The sequence below is a fragment of the Mustela putorius genome, unplaced genomic scaffold, assembly GCF_011764305.1.
Source record: "Mustela putorius furo isolate JIRA1106 unplaced genomic scaffold, ASM1176430v1.1 tig00000198_pilon_pilon_pilon, whole genome shotgun sequence".
Taxonomy (NCBI): Eukaryota; Metazoa; Chordata; class Mammalia; order Carnivora; family Mustelidae; genus Mustela; species Mustela putorius.
Genome location: NW_025421311.1, coordinates 4,973,176 through 4,995,139, shown reverse-complemented (window position 1 = coordinate 4,995,139; position 21,964 = coordinate 4,973,176). Strand labels below are relative to the sequence as shown.

General features: G+C 41.0%; 1 protein-coding gene, 1 long non-coding RNA gene and 1 other non-coding gene across 5 annotated transcripts in view; 1 reads left to right on the top strand and 2 right to left on the bottom strand.

Moving 5' to 3' along the window:
• Nucleotides 1–1,131: 1,131 nt before the first annotated feature.
• On the bottom strand, nt 1,132–1,248 carry LOC123391334. Its single transcript, XR_006605979.1, has one exon. It is a non-coding gene; the product is annotated as a small nucleolar RNA SNORA61 (small nucleolar RNA).
• Nucleotides 1,249–2,325: 1,077 nt separating this feature from the next.
• On the bottom strand, nt 2,326–4,300 carry LOC106007036. 2 transcript variants are annotated; one of them, XR_001181522.2, is made up of 4 exons: nt 4,145–4,300; nt 3,823–3,936; nt 3,020–3,121; nt 2,326–2,494 (listed from the first exon to the last, which is right to left on the bottom strand). It is a non-coding gene; the product is annotated as an uncharacterized LOC106007036 (long non-coding RNA). The 2 variants fall into 2 exon arrangements; XR_001181520.2 differs by lacking the exon at nt 3,020–3,121.
• A 65-nt stretch (nt 4,301–4,365) lies between these two features.
• The window catches only part of ALKBH8 (alkB homolog 8, tRNA methyltransferase), a 49,901-nt gene continuing 32,302 nt past the window's right edge, over nt 4,366–21,964 (top strand). The window contains exons 1-7 of one of the 2 annotated variants that reach the window (XM_004764418.3): nt 4,366–4,489; nt 9,854–9,989; nt 13,687–13,924; nt 16,740–16,871; nt 17,788–17,883; nt 19,713–19,817; nt 20,938–21,008. In XM_004764418.3, coding sequence (XP_004764475.1) covers nt 4,476–4,489; nt 9,854–9,989; nt 13,687–13,924; nt 16,740–16,871; nt 17,788–17,883; nt 19,713–19,817; nt 20,938–21,008 — 792 coding nt within the window. In that variant the 5' untranslated portion in view covers nt 4,366–4,475. Of the gene's footprint in view, nt 4,490–4,521; nt 4,768–9,853; nt 9,990–13,686; nt 13,925–16,739; nt 16,872–17,787; nt 17,884–19,712; nt 19,818–20,937; nt 21,009–21,964 lie in introns of those variants that run through there. The other variant, XM_004764417.3, reaches the window with a different exon arrangement.

Here is a 21,964-nt window from a genome sequence, read left to right as displayed (position 1 = left end):
GCTGAGAAAGGAGCCCGATGCGGGACTCCATCCCAGGGACCCGGGATCATGACCCGAGCCGAACGAAGGCAGCTGCTCAACCAACTAAGCCACCCAGGCGTCCCCTCTGATTGGGAATCTTGAAGTAGAAATGTGATGCTATTGAAATTCTAACTTTCAGTGCTTTATTAGTTTATGACAGCGCCCGTCCTTCCAGTGTCCCTTTCTCTTGGGTTTTGGGATAAATCCAGCTGCATGAAGTGTTTAAGCCTCTTATGGAATATGCTGTTACTTGTCTACCCAACAAATGTTTTCGTGTTCTTCTTGCTGATAGAACACTCATTTTACTTTCCTCCAGGTAGAGTGTACTCTTCCAAGGTCTCTTGATCACAGGGAGACGGGCCTCATCTCAGCCCCATGGAATTAAGCATGACTAGCTGAAAGCAGCCTTGGCAATCCCAATCCCTTTAGTTAGTGATTGGTCAGGGGTAAGCATGTGTAGTAGTTTTCTATTGCTGATGTAACAAATTAGCGCAGTTATTATTTCACGGCGCTGAGTTTCCGTTGGTGTGCTTGGTTTTTTTGCTCTGACTTTTGTAAGGACAGAACGGCTGTCATCTGGCTGGGCCCTGTGGGAAGGATCTGCTTCGAAGATAATATAGATTGTGGGCAGAATCCAGTTCCTTGTGGTTGTAGGACTGAGGTCCCCACTTCCTTGCTGGCCTGGCTGTCAGCTGGGGGATGCTGCTAGCTTCTAGAAGCCTCTCTCCAGACCCTGCACCAAGTCTCTTACCTCTCTGAGCCAGCAACAGTATGTTGAATCCTTTACACTTCCAGTTTTTTTTATTTCTTCTGCTCAATCTCTCTTGCTCTGGCCAGAGTAAATGTTCTGGTTTTTTGTTTGCTGGTTTTGTATTCAGACCTTGTTTGAAGCAGCCCACAAGCTGTATAGCAGACTATAGATACTGGGAGGCCAGCTTCATTGTTCCCTTTCCTCCTTTTTTTTTTTTTTTAAAGATTTTATTTATTTATTTGACAGGCAGAGATCATAAGTAGGCAGAGAGGCAGGCAGAGAAAGAGCCTCGAGGAAGCAGGCTCCCTGCTGAGCAGAGAGCCCAATGCGGGGCTCAATCCCAGGACCCTGGTATCATGACCTGAGCCGAAGACAGAGGCTTTAACCCACTGAGCCACCCAGGCGCCCCTCCTTTTCCTCCTTTAACAACCACCAAGACCAGTGTTAAGATCTGACGGGAAAGGGAACTAGAGGGCTGGGTATTTTATTCTTAAGGAATTGCATGGTTATATGGGGCCCCTAGATATTTTATTTTGAGGTCTGCAAACTTCATTATTCCTGCATATTTACAATTTCCAAAGGTTAGAGTGTGGATATCTTTGGGGGTCCATTATTCTGCCTCCTATAGTATGCAGTCCATGTATGATCAAAGAAACAAGAAGGAGTCCATTGGGAACTTCATTTCCTGGATGAGAAGGCAGAGACTCTTCTCCTTTTTTCCAGCTACAGACACTAGTATGGGGACAAGGTATCTGGAGCAGCTGCAGCAGCCATCTTGTAATGAGGAGACGTCAAGAATGAGGACAAAAAGTTAACGTACAAAGGCTGGTGGAGTGGGGGAGGAGTGGGAAGCACCTGGGTTCTTGATGATATTTTTGAACAGTAGAACCAATGCCAATGATAGCTTTTGTCTGGATGGCTTGTCAGTTGAGGAAAAAAATCACTTTTTTTTAGAGCAGTCTGTCTAGTTTTCTGTCATTGGCAACTAAAAGCAATTCTGAATGATAGATTGCTCCTAGCCTTGATTTCTGGAGCTCTACTGTAGGATAGACCTCTGCTTTTCTGTGCTTAAAATGTTGTATTGACTAATCTGATTAAATTCATTTATACTGTAATTCATAATAAGCATCTTCACATCAATCTTAGCTTCACCTTGAGACTGTGCTCAGGATTACAGAGTCCAGGAAGGGGGTCCAGGGGTTAGAAAACTATAGACCGTGAGCCAAGTCCTGCTGGCATAAGGGGAGCTAAGGAAGGTTTTTAGATTCTCAAAGTGTTGTTTAAAACAAAACAAAAACAAACCAGAACAAAAAAAGAATGTGATCAGAGACCATGTGTGACTACAAAGTAGAAAATATTATCTGGTCCTTTATAGAAAAATCTTTCCAACCCCTGCACCTGTCATCCAGAGAACTGCTCCTACCAAGAAACTGAGATGAATTTTACTAAGGAAAAAATCATTCGGACAGTATTTAATACCTTTGAGAAATTATTATAGATCACCACATAAAGCTTTTGGCACAGGTGAAGATGAATTCTACCTTCAAATTAAGTTTCTTTTCAGCTCAACGTTTATTAGATTTCTATTATTACAAGACTATAGAAGACCCTGGAATTACATAATGAATAAAACAGGGCCTTAATGTAGCTGAAAATTGCTTCAGGGAGTCATCTTCTCTGGGAGAAATGATCCATGCAGTATTCCAAGCAAAAGAGAAGGGCCTGTATAAAAAGGATTTCATACAAAATTTTTATGTATCCACCTTTTTCTAAGTATTTGGAGGCAAGGATGGACAGTGTGTGGTTGGAATTATTGCCTGTAACTCAAGACGAGAAAGGTAGAAAAGGAATGAACCATTTATTAGATATTTTATAGTAAGTAATTATTAGATCAATCCCCAAAGGCAAGTGCTGTTCTGTAGTTTCTGCATCAGGTCATACCCCAGTCCCCGTATTATTTTCACTAAACCAAACTGCCTCCCAAAGGGAAATCACGGCTGAAGATAAAAGATTAGGGAATGATTCACAAATCCCTCCAACTCTGGGGCAGCAGATGGGGAAAAACTATAGAATAAGAGAAGAGGGTCAAACAAAACCAGAAGGACTGCTTCTGTTTAACCGTGGAAAGATGAAGGCAAGCTAGTGAAAAACTCTAAAAACAAGTGATCAGAATGTATAAAGAGAATTAAGATAACTAAGGTGGCTTCATGGAGGCTAAGAAATTCAAGTTTTAAAAGCTTTAGGTACCTTCAAGCAGGGTGAATAAGAAGATGAAATAGTTGAATTTGGCCAAGAGGAGATACTTTACATTGTTGTCCAGTTTGCTAGCCATTAGCCACATGCAGCTATCTAAATTTAATTAAAACCAAATAAAAATAAAAATTCAAAAATCAGTTCCTTCGTTGTACTGGCCACACTTGAAATGCTCAAAAGCCACATATGGTCAGGTGGCTACTATATTGGACAGCTAACACATTTCCATCATCGTAGAAAGCTCCAGTGAAGTGTGTTTCTGAATGCATCTAGCTGTGCAGAAGAACACAATGGCGAGACTGAGCAGGTTTTCCTTTATACTGTCTCAAGTCGTTGGCGGTGTGTGTTTTGTCTAACCTCCCGCTAGCACTTGGCTCTTCATTGTTGCAGTTCAGCCTCAGCCTCATCCTCTCGTACTTGGGACTACTGCAGTGGCTGCCTATCTGCCCCCAACTTCTGTACTTGCCTCCTTCTAACATGTTCTTCAGGGGCCAATTTTCCTAGGCCAGCCAGCCCCAGCTTTTACTGCCCGTTCACTGTGACCAGGTACACGCATGGGGGCCCTGCATGGATGGCACTCCAGGAAGTGATGTCCTCCTCCCCCGTTTCCTCCCCCGCACTCACACAGCTCACAAAAAACAATGCAGACAGAATGGTGACAGTACATTCATGTCCCACACGGGACATTAGAGCGATAACAATGGCTAATCATCATCCTCTCCCGTGTCTTCTGGTCTGTTACCAAATCTTTTTCCTTTCCTTCTGCCACTGCTGGGTCCAACTTAATAGTTTGTTACCTTGTATTTTAAGCACCGCACCAGCCTGTTAGTCTTCTTACGTTCACTCTCTGCTCCCACCTTCCACCAGCAGCTCGGTCACATAGCACCATTTCCTCCAGGGCCCTCTCAGACCTACACAAGAGAACGGTTTCTATAATTACAGAGTTCTCTGTGACTTGGGGCAGCCCATCTTTCCTACATCCTGCATTCCCCGCCCCCCGACCCCCCCCCCCGCATCCTTGCACACATCATCCAGCCCCTGTGTGATCCCCGCCCCCAACTTCCCAGGCACACTCATATTCCCTTTCCTCTCCTCTCTGTCGCCCGGGCGCGAGGTCACCTTTCAGACCCCCAAGGCCCTCGACCGTTCCTCTAAGAAGATTCAGGAGGACAGATGTACCAAGCTCAAGGAGGGGAGGCACCACTGTGCGACCAAGGGACACAACGGGCTTGACATTGACCATATGGGGAGGCACCAGAAGTCAGATGCACTCCCAGCCCTTACTATTCCCGCAAATAAATAACCAAGTCTTCAAGATAACGCAGAGTGGCTCACAGGCCTAAGTGAGGCTGCGCAAGAAGACGAGAGTCCAGGGCGGCGAAGGGGATTGTGGGAGCGCCGCCTCGTCGCCCCGCAGGCTCACGGGAAATGTAGTGCAGCTTCCTCCAACATGGCTGCGCCCAGGTGAGGCTGTGCGGGTATCCGCCGCTGCTTTTGGGGACAAAGTGGTGAGGCTGGCGAAGGCGGGTTGTCGGCCTGGCGAGAGTCCAGCCTGCGCCGCTGCGGCGATTTGTGGCGGTTCACACTGGCAGGCGGCTTGGCTGCAACCCCGCATTCTCATGTCGGCCTCTCCCGGATGGGCCTGAGGCCAGAGGGAGGGCAGGGATGGCTGGAGCGGGCACCTGGGCTGGTCCGTGGACGGCGGGTCCTGTCGGTTTACCGGGTGCTCTTGTGTGTGTTCGGTACGGATGCTTATGTGTGTGTGTCACTCTTCTGTTTCCTTTGGGGTTGGGGACGGGCGATAACCGCTTGGCGAGGGTTAGTCTGGCGCTGCCGGGGCTTGTCTGACCTGTGCCAATGCAGCGAGGAAAAGGCGGTGCTGGTGGTCTGCGGGGTCACATGGCTGAATGTTGCTGTGCTAGCGTTCGAGTACTCCCTAAGGCCCTTGGGCCCCTAGGAGTGTCAGGCTGTGGTTTCAGTTGATTTTTATTTCACAGATATTTACTGAGTACCTACCTACTACTGTATGGCAGGCACTCAAGTCTCTGACCTCAAGTCGACGACAGTTTTCTGAGCGAGCCCAACACACAAATGGGTAATTATAATACAGTCTGAAAACAGCAGAGATAGAGGCACACACCAAGTATTAGTGAAAACATCGATGTGGGTCATCACTAAGCTCAGAGTTCTGAAGAAGTGGTTTAGGAAATAAGGCAAGGTTGCTTAAGTTTAGTAAGTACAGGCTTACTCAGTAAACCTTTATTGGGTGACTTTTTGTTGCTAGATCCTGTTCTAGGTGCTGAGTGCTCCAGGGTGAATAAGACAGACAAAAATCTCTACTTTCACTTAGTATATTTTTTGGTAAGTTAGAGAAGAAAGAGAGAAATCAAATTAATGAGGACGTAAGAAAATAGAGTAGGTATCCTTCAAAGAATTAAAACACGCTGATATGACAGGTGATGGGGTCAAATTTTTTTAACCATTTAAAAATTTTAATTTTCTTTTTTAGTAGGCAATGCAGTTTGAATAGCTACTAAATTCAAATTTATCTACAAGCCAGGAACATTTTCCTATGCTGCATCGGTTCATTATGGACACTCAAGGAGGGCAGGATCACACTAGTTTGCCCTTGGGGCAATATCCAATAGGATATGTTAGGGTTAAACTTACTAGCAGAGTCTGTGTAATCTCTAGTATCTTGTTCTCCCACAGAGAGTGTGCTTAGATCGTGTTTGATTAGACTGGACTCTGTATGGCGAATGCTCTCTAGTGAACAGTGACCTCACTCCCGTAGCATCCCATAACACTCCCACAGCATGGCAAGGAACACCCAAACCTTTGTGCAGTAGTAGAGATTTCTTGGCCAGGGAAGCCACCTTGTTAGAAAGGGGGCACCTCCAGAACTCGGCAGCTGGTATCAGCCTATTCCTTGTGTTGAGGTGACTCAGACCTGCTGGGCCCGCACATTGCTAAGTCACTGGCATGGGGAACAAATGAGCCTTCGGGGCTATCTGGATTTGTCTTCGAAAAGGAAGAAGGGAGGAATGCCTGGGTGGCTCAGTTGGTTAAGCAGCTGCCTTCGGCTCGGGTCATGATCCCAGCATCCTGGGATCGAGTCCCACATCGGGCTCCTTGCTCAGCAGGGACCCTGCTTCTCCCTCTGCCTCTGCCTGCCATTCTGTCTGCCTGTGCTCGCTCTCTCCCCCTCTCTCTCTCTGATAAATAAATAAAAATCTTTAAAAAAAAAAAAAGAAAAGGAAGAAGGGAAAAAAACAAAACACACTATCACTTGAATTAATAGGATTGTTTTTCACTCAGTATTTCTGATTGAGTTCCGAGTTGCAACTTTTTTAAAATTTTAAAGCATTTTCTAATGCTAATTGTTCGAACTCAAGTAAAACATTTTCAAATTAAAAAAGAAAAGGAAGAAGAGATGACAGAATGTGATCACGCAGCTCCATCTGCTGGTACGAGGCTCTTACTGTCATACTTTTTAAAAAGATGTTCAGCATCTTTTTCTTATTTCTTCTACATTGCAGTCTTGGCTCATGTGACATATTAAAAGAAGAATTCTGAGTGTATTTATCCCTTGTTTTCCATTTCACACTGCAAAGATGCCATTCCAAAGAAGATAATCTTGAATGGCAGTAAGATAGTTCCTTTGAGGGCTTTAAGCTTTTCTTTGTCTTCTTAAACCATTCTGCTCCTGCTCTTCTGGAAGTTATCAACAATTTATTAATAGTCATATTTAATTCTTTTAACAAATTTATGAGCTAGTGTCAGAAATTAACACAGCGAGACATGAATGTAGTGAAAACAGATTTTATTTAGGAACTACTGACAGTAGAGGAAAGAGCTGAGCTCCCTTCCAGTTTGTGAGAAATGATTTGGGTGTTTTAAAGGTAGAATGGGGTGAGGTAGAGCAGGGGCTCCACAGAGTCAGAGAAGTGAAAAACCACAAGGGGTTGGTCATTGCAAATGCAATTAGGCCAGCTGTGTTTGCTAGCTAGCAGTTAAAAATAGGATTCTGTCCTGCCACAGAGACTGGGAAACAGAGGCCCTGTCCTTCCTGATGATTACATTTCAAAGGAATGGCTCTCAGGTCCTTGAGAAAGATACTTCTTTTTTCTTTTTCTTTTTTAAGATTTATTTATTCATTTGAGTGAGAGAGAGTGCAGGTGCGTTAACTTGGGGTGGGGGGATGTCAGAGCAAGAGGAAAAATCTCAAGCAGACTCCATGCTTAGCGTGAAGCCCAGTGTAGGGCTGGATCCTGTGACCCCAAGATCATGACCTGAGCTAAAATCGAGAGTTGGTTGCTGGACTGACTGGGCCACCCAGGTGCTCTGAGAGAGATACTTTTGAGTTGCAAAAGATACATATTCACAATTGTAATCCCCTTTTAATAAATGGTCTAAAGAAGGGGAGATCAGGGGCCTATTGGCAGGTGTTGCTAGAACAAATAGTAAAATTTCTTGGCAGCATTTGTAGTTTTCTCAGGCAGGCATTGTGTTGGGGAAGCTGGGGCCCTCCTGGGGATGTGGCTTTTTGCAGCCAGAAGCCGTGATCCAGTTTGGTCTATAACTATAGTTATAATAGTTATAGTTATAATCAGTGCAGTGTCAAAAATATCCCTTCGAGGCGCCTGGGTGGCTCAGTGGGTTAAGGCCTCTGCCTTTGGCTTAGGTCACGACTTCAGGGTCCTGGGATGGAGTCCCGCATTGGGCTCTCTGCTCAGCGGGAAGCCTGCTTCCTCCCCTCTCTCTGCCTGCCTCTCTGCCTACTTGTGATCTCTGTCTGTCAAATAAATAAATGAATCTTTAAAAAAAAAAAATCCCTTCAACTATCTTCCTCCTGTCTAAGCTTTCTAACCTGATTTCTCCTTTTAGCCACTTCTTGCTGTCCCCAGCCCGCCAGACACTACAACTATGTATCTCACCAGGGCCTCAACCCTGTTCCATCCTCAGTCCTACTCATTCTGACTCCCCTTCCTCCTCACTGTCTCTCCTCCTGACGCTCTTCTGACTCTCCAGTTTCAGAATGATGTTTCTGGTCTCTCAGTCACTCGGGCCCTGTCCTGTTCAGAAATGATCTATGTCTCCTCTTTCCCTCACGTCTCTGTAGTCACCAAGTCCTACGGAAAGTACTAGAACTTTTCTTTTGTCCTGCTCCTGTCTCTCTTGCTCGGTTGCTGCAGGCCCTCCTGCCTCTCGCTTCCCTGCGAAGCCGTCCGGGCGGCCTGCCCTGCCGGCCTCAGCTCCGCCTGCACGGACCCTGTGGGTTAGTTCCGGTAGCTCGTGGCTGTTCTTCCAGGCAACTCAGCATTTTCTCTCTAGACATAAAGATTCGTAATGAGAGTTTTGGCTGTTTATGAACTGTTTTGGAATACATTTTATTTAATTTCCTAAATTTATTTTGTTTGCTAACTTTGAAGACTTTCAAGTGGGTGCAGAGTGGGATTGGAGCATCAGCCAGAGGTCTCTGCTCTAAACAATGTACGCCTCCCTCTCCCTCTCTTGGTCAGATGCAGCCATTTCTGTTTTTAGCTCCTGTTCTTTATTGCCTCGCTGGAAACCTCCCTTCCAGATGACTCCATTTTCCTCTTGCCCTTCTGTGCTCAGCTCAGGTTGACTTCTGTTTTGAAGTTCTCCCAGATTTTTCCCATTAACGGTGATCTTATTTTTTTTCGAATTCATGTCACATCAGAAGACTCTGCAGTTAACACTTAACTGTGTCAAGATACGTTATTCTTTCACTGTTTCATGTTTGTCTGTTTTCCTCAACTAATTTTTAAGCTTGTCGAAAGGATGACCTGTGTATTGTAGTTGTAGGCTGCGGAGTGCTGAGACATTAAATAGGCATGTGTGTATCTGCCCGTTATCACTCATTTTTCTTTTCAGCACATTTTTATTGAGCACCTACTATGTCTGACTTTCTTGCTGTCTTGGAGTTTACATCCTGATGGGGAGATTAAGCTATGAAACAAATCATCACAAATTGTGCTAAATTCTGTGACTGAAATAAGTAGGTAATGGCATGATGTAGGGTGTTGATTTGGATAGTGTGAAGGCCTTTGTGGGAAAGGGCTCCGTAACTACTTGCTGACTTACATATTTTAGTAGAAGGAAAGCACAGTCCTCTGGGGTTCTTATATCTGTATTTAAAAATTATGGATATAAATATACATAATATGTATAGCTTAAAAAATATTAAAAAACCTAAATCACCATATGGCTTAAGAAATACCTTTGATGCTTTTGTGTGTCCCTTTTGTATCACATTCCTCTCCTCCTGCCAGAAACAACTTCCGCCCTGAATTTTGTGTTTATTATTTCTTTGCATGTTGCTATATGTGTATTTTTAAACAATATATGGCTTACTTTGGGTTTTGAACTTTTTATAAATAGAATCATACCATATATTCTGTAAATTTTGTTTTCTTTTTTCTTCCTCTTTCTTCCTCTCCTAACCTTATGTTTGTAGAATTTGTGGCACATTTTTACCTAGGACTTCACAAGTGAGGGGATATGTCACCTGTGGGTAATGTGGTGCCATTAATAGAGCTAAAGCATTGGAACATTTTGTAGAACGCTCAGAGGTGCTCTTGCTTCTTTGATGTTCTTGCTTTTTTGTTACCTTCTTAAATATCCCTTTGTTGTCCAGGCGTCAGTTTGTTTTCACTTCTCTTGGTTGGTGAAAAGTCAAATAAGCCTTTGAAAAAATGATCACATAGAAATATTTATAAACTACAGAATATATGAATAGCATTGTTATAACTTCCTTTAGGATTCTTAAAGTTGTCATTTTCTACCTTTTTCTTTTTTCCCCAGTACTGTCATGGACAGCAACCATCACAGTAATTACAAACTCACTAAAACCGAGAAGAAATTCTTAAGGAAACAGATTAAAGCCAGGCATACTTTGCTGAGACACGAAGGCGTTGAGACAGTGTCCTATGCCACTCAGGTAACCAAAAACTTACTGTTTGAATGTGGTCGTCTCGCCATGTTAATGTGTCATAGTCACATTTGTTACTAATTGCTCAGAGAAGAAGGCTGTTCCCCTTCAGTCTTGTGTTATGTCTCTGTTCAGTATACACAGGACAGGACCTACTAACTTTCTATTTTGGGGAAACACTGTATATAGAATTTGCAAAGCATCCTTCTATTCATTATTGTGTTTAATCCCTTAGGAATTCTTATGTGAGGAGTAGAGAACTAAGGCTCTGACCGGTGGTGTGTCCTTTGAGAGAATGGCTGAACAGAAAACTAAACCTCAGTCTTTTGTATCCTAATGTTCTCTTTCCCCTCTCTTCCTAACTCCCATTTTTGTTACAAGTATTTTGATTATGTTCTATAAAACAGGTTTAATTTATCAGACCTTATTTACAAAGACTTTTCATTTTTTAATGGCAATAATTAAATTATATATATTATACTATTATATGTATCAATTATACATATGAGGGACTATGAGACTTCTTGGACTGTGGGTTAAGAAGAACTCAGTTTAACTCTTACCTTTTCCTCTTATTTGTACATGAGCAGTCCCTTTGATCTCAGCTTTCTTTGTTTGTAAAGACCCAGTATCGCGTGTGTTTTTATTCCATTGGATTAGATTCTAGAAGTATGTGACAGTATTTATTCATTGTTAAAATTCCACGTGAATCCAGTTTTTTTTTTTTTTTTTGGTTCTTAGGGGTAGGAAGGAAGATCAGCCATCATCTAACCAAGGGCAAACACAATGCCCTTGAGAAGGTGAAGCTGGGATTAAAACTTGGGTTTCAGACCAGTGCTCTTCCCTTGTATCACATTACACTGTCTTCTGTGCTGTGTGATAGTTTTAGAAATTAATCGGTTAAGGGAGATTTATTTATTCACTTATTTATTTAAAGATTTGTTTATTTTAGAGAGAAAGAGAGCAGGGTGGAGGGAAATGGAGAGGGAGAGAGAAAATCTTAAGCAAACTCCATGTTCAGCACAGAGCCCGGTGTGGGGCTTCATCTCACGACCCTGAGGTCATGACCTGAGCTGAAATCAAGAGTCAGATGCTTCCCGCCGAGCAGGGAGCCCGATGGGGAGCTTGGTCCCAGGACCCTGGGATCATGATGTGAGCCTAAGGCAGACGGGTAATGACTGAGCCACCCCGGAAGCCTGCTTCTCCTTCTTCCTCTGCTGCTCCGCTGGTTGTGTTCCCTCTCTCGCTGTGTCTCTCTCTGTCAGATAAATAAATAAAATCTTAAAAAAAAAAAAACAAAAGAGTCAGACACTCAGTCAACTGAGCTACCCGGATGCCCCTGTTGAGGGAGATTTAAATTTAGCAGGTAATAGGCCTGTACATAGATTAGACACAGTATTAATGACTTCAGAGAATTAAGCCAAATTCCTATAAAGAGGACAGCCTACATCATAGATTAGAAGTCATAGGACAGCACACACACTGCTGTTTCTGCCAAGAGCCATCGAGGTTGTGAGGCCTTCAGAAGATGAAACTGACTTCATCTCTGTTCTTCTCTTCCCAAATGTAACTTGCTTTCTTTTCCTTTTAGAGGTGTAAGGAAAGAAATGGTTAATTTTTTTTTTTTTTCTGCCTCTGAGGCTGTTGCTAGTGGATCTGTTTTTTTAGATTTCTAGAAGCTTAAACCTCACCTTCATGGCTTCCAGATTGTCTTCTTATTTGGTCTTGGTTATTTTTTCTCCACAATATTTTTACAAGAAAGGAATAAAATTCTAGAAGAACCTCTAATTGCATATTATCTATCCAGGAGAGAACAAATGTTCTTTTCATGATGCGTGCTAAGTATACATGCCTTTATGCACATTCGTAGCCATAGTGTTTTTTTTTAGAGCAGTGGTCCTCAAATTGTCAGGACTGAAGATAACTTTAAAAAAATTCTGAATTCTTTACTTCACATTATTGGGAAACTTGCTTGCTCGAACAATTATAAATAAGACACTTTCTGCTTTTAATTATATTGTGTGACTCACATACAGTAGGAAATAAATTCCTCCCTTTCCTCCCCTCTGCACTTGTTTTTGTGTGGTTTGCCTTTAGAATTGCCCACAGATCACTTAAACAGCATCCTTGAGGACCATTAGTATTCCTCAAGTCACACCTCACCATGCTCCTCAGTTTCTAGAAGAGGTCACGGACCCTTGACATTTATAACACCTTTGCAATTCCTAAGATTTGGGAATACAGAAATATTTTTGTAACTATGGCTACATGTAACCAAATTATTTTAGTACTTTATAAACCCTGTTGAATGAGGTCCAAGGCAAGCCATCTTAGACTAAATTTTTAATCATGTTTTATATCATTGTATTAGTGTTTTGGTTCATCATGTGTATCTGTGTGTTTGCAAACATATGAAGTATTGGGTCTTCCGTGATAGCACAGAGCTTTACTTTTGTTGTTCAGTTTTATAATAATCTATTACATTCTTTTAAGTCAAGTTTCTAGATATCACCATTTGGTGGTGTATATGAAACTAATACATTACATTCTGATCTCCTGTTTTGTATATAAATCAGGGCTCGGCAGAGTACTGTCCCCGGGTCAGATCTGGCTTGTAAGCTAAGAACGAGTTTTACATTTTCAAAGCGTTGTTGAAAATGAAAAAGAGCATGTGACAGAGACTTGCCTGAGAAGCCTAAAATATTTACTGTCTGGCTGTTTTCAGAAGTTTGTTAATACCTGATATAAGCAATAAAACTGGTAAGAGTAAGCCATCAGTGGTTTACTTCTCTTAGTCTACAAAGTTTTTAGGAGTCATAGATTATAAATTAAAAACCTTAACACTGTGTAGAGTGTTTTATACGAAGTGTTAGGCCATAAGCATCAGAATAAAAATAGGAAACTCTCCCCTCTACCCCCCCCAACAAATCCCTTCAATAAGATTTAGCACAGGACTGCAAATAACAGGAAGTAAGCGTGAAATATAACTAAGGAAAAAGTTTAATTGCAAAATGATTGAATTACTGAGACACAGAAGAAAATTTTCCTGTTTTATATTCAGTAGAAACTGTAGTAATTTCATATCATGGTTATATCAATGTGGTTTCTGGAAACCGACAGAAACAGGTTTGAAACCCAACTCCTCCCTTGCTACCACAACTTAATTTCTCTACTATTCAGTGTCTACTCTGTGAAATGGGGCTAATATCACGTACTTTGTAGGCTTTGTTGTGAGGGTTAAGTAGATTAAGGTAGGGATAGCCTGGCAGAAATTAATATGTAACTCCTATTCCTTGTCTTCCATCTATTTCTCTTTCATTGTGTTAAACTTGTAAGTAGTAATAAATGTGAGATTTTAATTTGTATGTATAGCCATTAAGAAAGGAATATTTTTTACTGCAAAGTCTATTTAAAAATCAGTGTTATTTATATCATAGCTATACTTTTTAATCTGTACTATTTAATAAATTGGTTTATATACTATGGATGAAATTAGAAAACCAAATAACCCCCATAAGGAAACCTTTTTTCCCCATCTCAGGAGACCGCCCCCCCACCCCCCCTACCTGCCGTCTTCATTACACCTTTGTGGAAATCTTATTTAAAAAAAAAACTTACTTTGTTTCATTTTAAAATCTTATTTGAAAACAAATGGGTTGATGCTAATTGCTCGTGTCTTTTTTCTTCTTCTTTTGTTTTTTTAAAGAGTCTGGTTGTTGCCAATGGTGGATTGGGGAATGGTGTGGGCAGGAGCCAGCTGCTCCCCGCGTTAGAGAAGTGTGGCCTGGTGGATAGTCTCCTGATGCCCCCTAATAAGCCCTACTCATTTGTGAGATACAAAACTGCAGAAGAAGCCAGGAAAGCCTACGTCACCCTCAATGGAAAAGAAATAGTGGGTGATTTAGGACAAAAGATCATTCTGTACTTGAACTTTGTGGAAAAAGGTATTAGTATACAGGTGTCTTTTATGTATTTATCTATTTAAAGATTTTATTTATTTATTTGACAGAGAGATCACAAGTAGGCAGAGAGGCAGACAGAGAAGGAAGCAGGCTCCCTGCTGAGCAGAGAGCCTGATGTGGGGCTTGATCCCAGGACCCTGAGATCATGACCTGAGCTGAAGGCAGAGGCTTTAACCCACTGAGCCACCTAGGTGCCCCTACAGGTGTCTTTTAAAAGCAGTCGTTCGTTTTTCAGGAGTTTTCTATTCATACCCACATTAGGAGGTTCAGTGATTGTGAAACCAGACAGGAACTCAGTTAAGCAGCCCCGTTTTGTCTCACAGGTGCTGCTGACCCACCTCGTGTGTGCAGGCCAGTCGTGGAAGGGACGTGGGTTAGGCATAGCCTGCCTTTAAGGGGCTGGCCCTACTGCCCACATTATCCATGTGACTTATTTTGGAACCCTGTTACCTAATTGTTTTTTGTCACAATTTAACATTGGAGATTCAGATTGCCAGTTTTATAGCGTCTACCCAGAAGCTTTTAATCGCTTAAAAATCACTTGTGATCCGAGTAATTGTGTGCCAGACTTGCTATTTATGGGGGAACACCTCCAGCCAGCAGCGGTCCCCTAAGCTCTAGAGTGGCCGTGTCCAGCAGAACATTCTGTGATGATGGCAATGTTCGTACATTCACAGGCGCACTGTCCAATGTGATTGTGTGATTACGGAACTGGTTTTTTAATTTACTTTTATTTAAGGAAATATAAATAAAATCTTTGTAGACTGATATACAGGACTGCTAAAGAGATTATTACATCTTTTCACCACTGTCCCATGGAAATAAGATGTACTGAGATGAACTTTGATGTAGACATCCAATCTCCCATTATATTTATTTGTCACCTATTTAGGCAACTTAACGTTTTGTTCAGGTACCCTAGGGATGGGTAGGTGATAATCTGACCAAATTTATGTTTTTGTAAAATAAGACTTAGGAAACTTATAAACTTTTGAACTAAAGACTTTATAAAGATATATTTTAAGAGTTATAATTCTCAGTATCTATATGTATTTAATTTAAAATATGACATAAGCTTTAGATTTAAAAAACTATTATCTCTGTATTGCATGTGTTTATGACCAGCTTTTGAAAATTGAATGGTTTGGGAGTAATTTTTTTTTTAATTTTATTTATTTATTTGACATAGACACAGCGAGAGAGGGAACACAAGCTGGGGAGTGGGAGAGGGAGAAGCAGGCTTCCTGCTGAGCAGGGAGTCCCATGCAGGGCTGTATCCCAGGACCCTGGGATCATGAGAAAGTACTGTCCTTCGGTTTTCCCGCAGTCAGTATGTTAAAGGCTCAATAAGAAATTGCACAGACTTCTGGACTGTACCTTATTCGAAATCCCACATTAGATCCAGATGTATTTCCAAGGCTGTTGTTAGGAAATAAATCTTAGTAGAAACAAACAGATAACAGAACTGTGTCACAAATGTTTTGATACTGATTTTGATAATTACTACCAGAGAGCCACTGACTAGGAAACACAAGGGGGTATTTCTCATTCTATTTTTTTTTAAACTATTTTTAGGAAAAGTAAGTATGAATTACTTGTACTGTAAATTGCCTATCTTTAAGTAATTTTCCCCAAAGCATTTCTTACATAATTTGAATAAGTAATGTAATGCCTAACATGTAGTAAACCCTTAGTAAATATTTATCAGGTGATTCACTATTTGTGTTTCTGAAACAATAATAAAATCTAATAGACATTTATATTATTATTTTTGTGAATTTTTATGTTAAATAATTCAAGATCGAAAACTCTTCAGTAGAAAAATTGTAGAGATCCCATCTGTAGCATGAACAATGAGATCTCTAATGGTAAATGAATTGCATTATTTCCTTTAATTATAAATCTGTTATTCTTTTTCTTTCACTGCTACACTATCTTAAACTTTGAAGGGCATAGGGATTCAAATTATTTTAATATAAACTGAATAACTCTTTATAGGATGATATTTTTATTTCTTTAGAATATGTTTTTTATTGTTTTAGCTTTTCCTGTTACTGGACCATAGCTAGCATCAAGAACTTAAGGGCAGGGCACCTGGGTGGCTCAGTAGTTAAGCGTCTGCCTTCGGCTCAGGTCATGATCCCACGGTCCTGAGATCAAGTTCCTCATCTATCTCCTTGGTCTGCGAGAAGCCTGCTTCACCCTAAGGGCAAAAATGAGCATTTAAATTTTTGTTTTCGATATTTAGAGACAGTCTGGCTTTTTTTTTTTTTTTTTTTTTTTAAGATTTTATTTATTTATTTGACAGAGAGAGATCACAAGTAGGCAGAGAGGCAGGCAGAGAGAGAGGAGGAAGCAGGCTCCCTGCTGAGCAGAGAGCCCGATGTGGGACTCCATCCCAGGACTCTGAGATCATGACCTGAGCCGAAGGCAGCGGCTTAACCTACTGAGCCACCCAGGCGCCCCCAGTCTGGCTTTTTAATAGAGTGGCAAACTGTAGATATTATGGCAAACCTTGTTTCTTAGTAAGATTTAAAAAGTAACTCAGTTGTGTTCCAATAATAATTAAGTAAACACTGTTTTTTATTTGCTGTTGGCTAACTGTGGTGGATGCACTGTACCATAATTTTTATCTTGGTTTTCATTTTTGTATTTTCCTATGTCATGTGCTTTTAGTTCTTATTTCTGAATATGAGGATTGGGAACTTTATGAACTGGTAAATGGCCTCTGGACAGAATTATTTGTATTTAGGAACTTTAAGATCTGTCTGTGACTGTTTTGTTTTGGTTTCCCAAGCACAATGGAAAGAGTTGGGGCTTCAGGCCTTACCTCCTGGCCTCATGGTAGTAGAAGAAATTATTTCTTCTGAGGATGAGAAAATGCTTTTGGAAAGCGTTAACTGGGCAGAGGATATAGACGATCAAAATGGTAAGTAAAACTTCTAAAATACGATATTTAAATGTCTGTGAAATGCCATGTCAGCGCTTCTCCTTTCCTCCTCCTTTGCTTTATTAAAATTTCTAATATTTCCTCAAAATTACTTGAAGTAGCCTAGATCTAATATTAGGTAAGTCATGCCAACATTTCTTAAGGGCATTAATAATAAATGACATTTATATAGTTATCAATTTTAACCTCCAAACTAATTAATATTCATTAGCTAACATTTGTAGAGCCAACATTGGTAAGCCCTTTCACATACATTATCTTCTTTGATCCTCTCCCCTCCACCCCCACAAGGCACATTTCCAGTGTGGGATCAGCAGCTCAGCACCTTGCTGCCACAATGCAGTGAGAGCCTCCTGGATTTATTTGCAAATGAGAGTTCCTCTGACTCTTCCCAGATCATAAACGGTCTTGTGAGTGGCAGCGTCCATAGTTGACTCTTCCGGGTTGATGGGATGAAACTCCAAGGCTTTGTAATCATTTTAGATGGAAAAGAACTGCAGAGATGAGGTAGAAGGGTTAAATTTTTTTTTAATGGTTAATTTTTAATTTTCATTTATTTATTTTTATTTTTTGAAAGATTTTATTTATTTATTTGACAGAGAGATCACAAGTAGGCAGAGAGGCAGGCAGAGAGAGAGAGAGAGGAGGAAGCAGAGCAGAGAGCCCGATGTGGGACTGGATCCCAGGACCCTGAGATCATGACCTAAGCCGAAGCAGAGGCTTAACCCACTGAGCCACCCAGGTGCCCAGAGTGGTTAATTTTTTAAAGATAATCCAGTAGTTATCAAAAATTACCATTCCTAAAGGAGTCCTGACTCACAATTTTGACTTTGAAATAGACAAAGGAATGCAAATATTTTTCTCTCAAATAGTTTCCTTTCTTTTCTTCATTTAGTTCAAAAATCCTTGAAGCACAGGAGGGTAAAGCATTTTGGTTATGAATTCCACTATGAGAACAACAACGTAGATAAAGACAAGCCATTACCAGGGGGTAAGTAATTGCTAATAAACCACAAATGCTGGCTCAGGAAAGAAAGATTTAATGTACTGGAAGTATGTCATAGTGTGTTTCGTTTGCCATTTCTAGGTACACTGTTGAAATAGCTGATTAAAGTTAAAACATTTACATTACATTCATAGTGAGTTTTTGTGAAAACTGGATACATGTAGCTAAGGCTAAAGTTCCTCTTGAACACTGTCCTCACTCCCACACCTCTCAGAAGCAGTACTGTTAACAGGTGAGGACACTTGCTGTAACAAAGGAGTTTACGTCCATGCAGAGAGACTGTAGAAGTGTGTAGTTGTTAACATGTAGTGTTAGAGTGTGTGTGTTACATGTTCACATCTCACGTGGATGCCTCCAACTTGTTCTTCTCCTTTATTAAATGTTTTGGAGATCTGCCGTGAATATTCTTCGTGTTCAGTGTTCGACAGTGGTTTACTCAGTTAGTTCGCTGTTGGTAGACACTTAGGTTGTTTCTAGTTTTTAGCTTTATAAGGGCTGCTGTGTGTGTCTTTGTGTATATCTATCTCTTAGGCAGGAAGCAAGAATTTCTCAAGGGAGACTGCTAAGTAGTAGAATTGTTATGTCAAAGCTGTGTTCATTTAAAAATGTTAACAGATACTGGGAAACCGCCCCCAGCTCAGCTGTATCGCCATGGTTCTTACCCAGCGTGGACCTCCTTCCCGCCGCCTCTACCAACATGTGATACAATAAAACTTTTAACTTTATAATTTCCTGATTACTAGTGAGGTTGGCCATTTTTATTTACCTTTCTGTGAATTCCCCTTCATATCCTTTGCCAGTTTTTGCTACTGGGTTGACTGATTAATAAGATTTTATTGTATGATCTGTAAATTAAACCTTTGGTAGGATTGTGTGGGACTTACGTTTATTTGTATGACTTTAATCTTACTGAAAGCTTATTTTCCCTCATAAAATAACATTTCTGACTTCAGTGAAAGTAAGTTACTTTTACTTTGAAAACTATTTTGTTTTTGTTTTTTAAATATTTAGTTTTTTGAGTAATGTCTACACCTAACATGGGGCTCAGTGGGACTTAAACTCATAGCCTGAGATCAAGAGTCACATGTTTCTCAGACTGAGCCAGCCAGGCACCCCGAAAACTGTGTTTTTTAGAAGGAAATAATTTAGGGGTGCATGGCTGGCTCAGTTGGAAGAAGGAGCAACTCTTGATCTTGGGGTCATGAGTTCAAGCCTCACATTGGGTGTGGAGATGATTCAGAATAAATCAGTTAAATTTAAATTTAATTTTAAAAAGTGGAATGATTTAAAATAACAAGAAAGAGTCATCAGGCTAATTTCCAGTTTATAATAGTAAATTTTATAATTTTATTGCTGTCTTACAAAATGTCGAAATTGTGAGCAAAATTTTTCTTTTGGATATTTTGTTTCACTAAAAATAAAATAACTTTAAAAGATTCTGAAGGTTTCATTTTTATTTTGTTTTGTCTTAGCAGTTTATTGTTATATTTAGATCTTGACTGCTAAATAAAAGCTGTGATTTTTCTCACAGTGGCTTTTCTAATTCCTTTTTTTAAAAATTATTTTATTTATTTATTTTACAGACTGAGATCACAAGTAGGCAGAGGCAGGAGGTGGGGGTGGAGAAAGCAGGCTCCCTGCTGAGCAGCGAGCCCGATGTGGGGCTCCATCCCAGAACCCTGGGATCATGACCTGAGCCATAGGCAGAGGCTTTAAACCACTGAGCCACCTAGGCGCCCCGGCTTTTCTAATTCTTGAGTAAAACATGCAAAGTAAATATTTTAATGTTTTGTCTTTATGATTACTGACATCAGGTCTTCCTGACATTTGGGATAGCATTCTGGAGAAGTGGTTGAAGGAAGGCTTCATTAAGCACAAACCCGATCAACTGACTGTTAACCAGTATGAGCCTGGACATGGTGAGTATTTTCTTATTTTCACCTTGCAATCATATATTTCATGACTGAGTAGATTCCTTAACTCTCTAAAATCAAAGGTATGATTTTTTAGCATAAACTAACTCTTTGCATTAATTTGCTTGTGTCTGTTACCTGTGTTGGCTATTTAATCCCCTGCAGATTTACACATTAATCCCTTGGGGAATTTGTGTCTCAAAGTGTAGATAAGCAGACTGGCCCCTTCCCTGTCTGTGGTCTTTTTTTTTGTTTGTTTGTCTCAGCATTTCATTCAGAGAGGGGGAGGAGACTGTTGCAAAGACACAGGAGGCCTGTGTGGTGGGAGAGCCACTTAGCTTACGGATACCCAGAAGAAGGCTGCTTGGCTGGATGGTCTTGCTCTTGCTCTTCCTTCCTTCTCTGAGAATGTGACGATAATTCTAGGATGATATGTTAGTAAAAGTCTTTAGTCTCCTGAGTTTTTTTGCACTTTTTAGCAGCATCTCTGTGGGGTATTTGTAGTAGTGAAATGCTCTTCAGGATTTTAGCAATGGCAGACATCATGGGGTTTGGGGTATTTTCCTGCTTTTATCACAATGTATTGTAATTACATAGGTACCTGTCAGTCTTTCTATTGGTGTGTATGCTCCCTGAGGACAGGGCTCTGTCTTCCTGCTTTATATACTCCTGCCACGCAGCAAAGTCCTTCTTCTTGGGAGATGTTCAGTGAAGGTAGTTGAGCAGTTGATGTCGAAATGATGCGTGTGTCTAGTCTTCACACCCGGCTCTTGCTTGTGTTCTGCTTGTGCTTGGGGATCCCATGTTCACGGGTAAACAGCACTTTGGCATTGATCTGCCGCACGTACTCTTGGGCTGGGATTGGGCGAATGCCCCAGGTAAGCAGCGACTCGCATCGGGTGTCAGAGCGGAGCCAGTGGCTCTTGGCCGTGAAGTGGAGAGATTTTCCATTCAGGTTTGGTCTGATGTCATGGAGTCACATTCACCCTCAGCGTTTGCTTTTCACTAAATGATGGTACCTTCCTGAGAGCAGCCGTGTTCTCCCCGGTATAGTGTGAGGCTATGTGTGTCTTCAATCTACTGAAAGGACAAATGAAATGACCTATTATTTTATTTTCTGTCCCAGGAATTCCTGCTCATATTGACACACATTCTGCTTTTGAGGATGAGATTGTTTCTCTCAGTTTGGGGTCAGAGGTAAATGTTCAAACATTTTCATTAGCCGTCAACAACTCTTACCTTATACGATGCTGTTTCACGGGATTTCCTACACTTAAGTAAAATGAGGTAGGATTTAAACCTAAGTAAAGGTGCTAATAGCACCTTTATATCTTATAGAATATAAAGTGATCATAGCCTCTTCTTTCAGGTGTCTGAAGTTTTATGCATCAGCTGATCAGATGGTAGGAAAACCCCTGTTTTTTTCACATATTTTTACACATTTCACTTTGTAGCTGGTGAAGACTAGCCAGACTCCCCTCCTGACGTGCCGCAGTGCCACCTAGTGGCAACAGATGGTGGCTGCGCGCCACAGGAAAAGGAACACAGAACTAAAATGTGTGTCCAGAATTTTGATACTTTTCCACATAGATTACCTGATTCATTCCCTTCAGAAACTCTGAGAAGTCCACGATAATATGCTGATTTTTACAGACGAAGAATATGAGGTTCATGTTTATTCATCGACTTGTTTGTATAGCTGCACTTTCCTTGAGCTGCTCAAGAAGATAGAAAAAGCATGATTTAAAGGGATGGGTGCAGACTGCAGGTATAATTTTAGTTAGAAATCAGTATTTTAAGTCCAGAAGAGCCTTTAAAATATCAGGTCCTCTAATCTAACCAGAGGTTGCTTCAAAATCTGATCTTGTTCCTAGAGGTGAATACTGTTTCCTAGGTTGTTTTGTTTTGCCTTTGTGAGGTCCCTATCACTAGGTTTTTGGTGCTTTGGCTTTTTAAATGATGCTGAACTCATGTGATGATGGCAGTGCTGTGACGTGAGAGTTAGTACTCTTTGATGTGTCTTGTCACCCACATGTGTGGATTTTTATTAAATGCTTTATAAATAAGGAGGACACGTAGGAAAAACAAAGAGCTCTTCTCTGTCTGGCTTGTTTTTATTTTACCTGTTATCCTGGCTTGTGGCTTTAGGGGAT